Source organism: Colobus angolensis, unplaced genomic scaffold (genome assembly GCF_000951035.1).
Source record: "Colobus angolensis palliatus isolate OR3802 unplaced genomic scaffold, Cang.pa_1.0 Scaffold219, whole genome shotgun sequence".
Lineage (NCBI taxonomy): Eukaryota > Metazoa > Chordata > Mammalia > Primates > Cercopithecidae > Colobus > Colobus angolensis.
In genome coordinates, this window is record NW_012115366.1 from 1,434,839 (window position 1) to 1,439,796 (window position 4,958).

General features: G+C 46.2%; 1 protein-coding gene across 3 annotated transcripts in view; it reads left to right on the forward strand.

Moving 5' to 3' along the window:
* LOC105512741 (chromosome unknown open reading frame, human C20orf194) overlaps positions 1-4,958 on the forward strand; it is a 150,329-nt gene that overhangs the window by 97,897 nt on the left and 47,474 nt on the right. For all 3 annotated transcript variants that reach the window (XM_011943311.1, XM_011943313.1, XM_011943312.1), the window contains 4 exons: positions 213-359; positions 1,437-1,525; positions 3,418-3,519; positions 3,790-3,907. In XM_011943311.1, coding sequence (XP_011798701.1) covers positions 213-359; positions 1,437-1,525; positions 3,418-3,519; positions 3,790-3,907 — 456 coding nt within the window. The remainder of the gene's footprint in view (positions 1-212; positions 360-1,436; positions 1,526-3,417; positions 3,520-3,789; positions 3,908-4,958) is intronic.

The following is a 4,958-nucleotide window of genomic DNA, read 5'->3' on the forward strand; positions in this document are numbered from 1 at the left end:
GACAGAGCAAGACCCTGTCTCAAAAAAAAAAAAAAAAATCATTTTATTTCCTGTATCTCCTATAAGTAAAGCACGTCTATACCAAACCCCAGTGAACTAGATAATGTGACAATAATGGTACCGAAATTGATTCTGTGTGTTCTGGCAGTAGTTGTGAGTGCTATAATTGCGCAGATGCCCTTCTTGCTGATGCTCCCTCCTTTTCTCTTTAGGATTCCACCAGTACTGTTGCTACTCTTCTCATAGACTTCAAAAGCTCATTGCTTCCTCATCTCCCAGTTCATATCCATGGATCAAGCAGTTTTCTGATGATTGCCCTTTTCCCCAAATCGAAGATATACCAAGCATTTTACTCAGAGGTAACATCAGTCATTATTCAGCAAAACTACTACTACTTTTTTCCCCCCTAGCAATATAAATGGTAAGGCAGCATCTTGGGGCTAACAGTGAAGTGATGAGAGTCAGAGTTACGAGGGCTGGCTGGTGTGGGGTGACTGCTTCTCATCCCTTCAGGTTCTGGAATGGTGCTGTTGGCAGGGAGAGGTGAGAGCCTAAAGAAACTGAACAAGAGGGTTTTTAGCCTTTAAGAAAAATCTACTTTGTCCTCTTTAAATCCTAGTTAGAGTTATCTCTTATTTAGCTACTTTATTGAATTGTTGGGCCCTACCTACTGAATTAATGTTCTCTTTGCCACCCTGTACTCTCCTTCCCCATGGGTCACAGTCCCTCTTGCGAATGGTACCACCTGGCAGGCTGCACATTATAGGTGCTCAGCACAGATTGCATAGATGAGGGAGTTTACAAGAATAATACGACCCACTTAGAGACCAAGCAATAGCCAAAGCCAAACTGATGGCTAACCTCATGACTAGTGGGAATTCTTGGAAAGGTGTGGTTACAGCAGCTTGTGATGGGACAGTGTTCCTCCCTCAGGTCAGATTCGCAGACCATAGAGGATGCAAGAGTTGACCTTGGGTGTAGAATAGCTTCTCAGCCCAGTCTGTGTCTCCCAGCTTTGCTGGACCTTTTTACCTCCTTGTGCTTATGCTTTCAATCTGGGAAAGTAAAGACAGCCCTTTAGATTCTCTTCAGCCATCCCTCTGCCTCTAGGCAGGAGTTACTTGAACCACTCCTGTCTGTCTCCCTAGAGGAGAACATGCCTCTGCTGCGAGGACAGTGTTACCCGACCCCTTTCTCCATGCTTCCTGACCTCTCAAGGAGTAGAATCCCTGGGGGAGTAACCCAGAAAGACATTCTGGTTTTTAAAAATACAGAACAAAATTGCTTCAGGCCTCTATTTTTGAAGCAAACTTGTTTGTTATAGTCATTTTCTCTGCAGTGACAGTAGATTTTCAACAACCATCAAATCCCCATGTGGGTTCCATATCCTGTTGTTGGGTTTAAAGTGTTCTTTGCTCAAATTCTGTTTTGTTTAGGTCTTCTCCCTCTGGCAACAGCAGGATAACTCAGGGCTCTCTTTAAAAGTGATCCAGGAAGATGGATTATCTGTGGAACAAAAGAGATTGTAAGTGGCTGCTTCAATATTTGTGCTTGCTTCCCTAGGCTTTGTGGGCGTGCTTTCTCTGCAGGATGCCTCGCATTATGTAACACAGGGGTCTTGGCTTCTGAAAGGGTCAACACAGACATTTCAATGCTGCCAACTTGCAGGTAGCCGGTGCCCTTGGGGGAATAGAAGGCAAGAGAGGGCCACGTACAGTGCCTCACACTTGTTATCCCAACACTTTGGGAGGCTGAGGCAGGAGGATGAATTGAGCACAAGAGTTTGAGACCAGCCTGCCTGGGCAACATAGTGAGACCCCATCCCTACAAAAACTTAAAAATTAGCTGGGTATAGTGGCATATGCCTGTAGTTTCAGCTACTCAGGAGGCCGGGGTGGAAGGGTTACTTGAGACCAGGAGTTAAAAGTTGCAGTGAGCCATGACCGTGCCACTACACTTCAACCTGAGTGATGGATCAAGACCTTTTCCCAAAAAAAAAAAAAAAAAAAAGTCCCCACTGCCAGGAGCCAGTGTAGCTATGAGGGGCCGCCTCTCACAGCCCTGACCCGGGCCAGGCATGGTGTTGGGCACCAGGCCAGTCTCACCTGTCTCGGGGAGCCCAGGGTCTTACTCTGTTCAGTGGTGCGGTCCTGGCTCACTGCAGCGTTGACCTCCCAGGCTCAGGTAATCCTCCCACTTAGCAATTGGGACTACAGAGGTTGCAGAACTTGAAGCTAATTTACCTTGTACATGTAAAGTGCATTTTCCTGATCCAAACAAGCTTCACTGTTTTCAGCTAACAGTAACTCCAGATGAGGGTTACTACCAGGGTAGAAAATTTCAGTTTGAAGTTCCCGATGCGTACAACATGGTGCCTCCCAAAATGAAATGTCTGACCAAGATCTGGCACCTCAACATCACAGAGATAGGGGAAATATGTCTGAGTTTACTGAGAGAACATTCAATTGACAGCACAGCTGGGCTCCCATGAGAACATTACAGGATGTCGTTTGGGGATTAAACTCTTTGTTTACTGATCTTTTGAATTTTGGTGATCCACTGAATATTGAAGCTGCAGAACATCATTTGCAGGACAAGGAGGACTTCCAGAATAAAGTGGACAACTACATCAAGCATTATGCCAGATGATAAAAGGGGATGATTGCAGGCCCATGGACTGTGTTATAGTTTGTCTCTAATGTGAAATAGCAAGAGGTAGCCCCGCCTCCCATCCTCACGCTCCCTCTCAGTCCCCTGGATTGCCCCAGTCCTGTGACCATGTTCCCCTGTAGAAGACCGTCTTCATGACTGGTCATTGTATATGGAGAATTCAACATAATACATCAAGGGCTTCTTTAAAAAAAAAAAAGAAAGAAAAAGGTCGGGCACAGTGGTTCACGCCTGTAATCCCAGGACTTTGGGAGGCCGAGGTGGTGGATCACCTGAGGTCAGGAGTTCAAGACCAACCTGGCCAACAAGGTGATACCTCATCTCTTCTAAAAATACAAAAACTAGCCGGTCGTGGTGGTATGCGCCTGTAATCTCAGCTGCTCAGAAGGCTGAGGCTGGAGAATCTCTGGAACCTGGGAGGCAGAGGTTGCAATGAGCCAAGATTATGCCACTGCATTCCAGCCTGGGTGACAGAGCGAGACTCTGTCTCAAAAAAAGAAAAAAGAGAAGTAAAACCACCAAGAATCAGAAACTCATGGTATTATCAAGGGATTTCAGGCCAGCCTTTCTATGTGGACGTACCCGTCATCATGCACTAACACCTCATTTTGTTTAAGTCTGAAATGGGTGTTTTGGAAGAGTTGACTCTGTCACTGGACTCTGGCTTGAAAACATCAGAACCAGTTTTGTAAAGTGTATGTGCTAAAGGAAGATGAACTTCTAATCTGTGAGCTTTTGTTATTCCAGGCACTCCAGTGCACAGAAGCTCTTCAGTGCCCTGAGCCAGCCTGCTGGGGAGAAACGGAGTTCCCTAAAGTTACTCTCAGCCAAACTCCCAGAGCTGGACTGGTAAGCTCTGGTTCTGTTTATAGATGTTTAATATTCTGGCTTTTGAAATGTCAGAAACCTCAGAGTTGGTCCTTTTAGCTCCTTTTTCTTGTAATTTCTTAGAGATCACTGTAAAATGTCGCAGAAACACACTGTACACAATTTTAGTCTCTAGAGAGAATCTCTCCAAGGTTTATTTTTCAGCAATTAAGTAAAAACTTTTTCATATGAGTCGGCACCTTCAGGAAAGGCTAGGATGGTAACATAATAGCATTGTCTTTGTGTTTTTAGGTTTCTCCAGCATTTCACCATCAGCAGCATTAGCCAGGAACCTGTGATGAGGACCCATCTTCCTGTCCTGCTGCAGCAAGCTGAAGTCAACCCTACTCACAGAGTAGAAAATGACAAGGTAGAGGAGCTCACCAGATATGTTGGGAATTCACAGGAAGATAATCTTGAGAGCCTGCCCCTGGATCTTTTGTGTCAGTTAACAACAAGAACTCAGATAGAGTCCCTGTTACAGGACTCTCCACTTCCTTGGATCCTGAAATGTAATGATACACATGCAACCTACTGTATACAATGTCTGTGTCAGGTGTCTACATTTACCCTGGCCAAGCCTCGTGACAGTGACAAAACCCTGGCATCTTGCCGTGCCCTCCCCTGGCCTCTCAAGAACATTTAAACTCCTACTCAGTGCTTTCATGCTATCAGCTCTTCCTGATTGTGACAGGAACTTACCTGGCAGTGGTTGACACATTGTGCTTAATACAGGGAAGGGCACCCATGTTATTCAGGCCTTGCCAGAATCAGCAGAGTAAAGTGATACTTTATAAACACTATCTTCCCCAGAGTGGAGTTTTGTTTGTTTGTTTGTTTTGGTTTTTTTGTTGTTGTTGTTGTTGCCCAGAGTGGAGTGCACTGGCGTGATCTTGGCTCACTGCAGCCTCCGCCTCCTGGGCTCAAGTGATTCTCCCACCTCAGACTCCTGAGTAGCTGGGATTACAGGCATGCATCACCACGCCTGGCTAATGTTTGTATTTTTAGTAGAGACAGGGTTTCACCATGTTGACCAGGCTGGTCTCGAACTCCTGACCTCAGGTGATCTGCCCACCCCAGCCTCCCAAGTGCTGGGATTACAGGTGTGAGCCACTCTGCCCGGCCCCCAGAGTGGATTTTAATCTACTCCTGCCTCACACTTTCCTCCTCTTGACCCCTTCCCACCGTTCCTTCAGAACTATAAGTCTCTTTTTTTTTTTTTGAGACAGAATCTCACTCTGTTGGCCAGGCGGGAGTGCAGTGGCATGATCTTGGCTCACTGCACCCTCCGCCTCCCAGGTTCAAGGGATTTTCCTGCCTCAGCATCACGAGTAGCCAGGATTACAGACACGCACCCCCACGCCCGGCTAACTTTTTGTATTTTTAGAGACGGGGTTTCACCATGTTAGCCAGGATGGTCT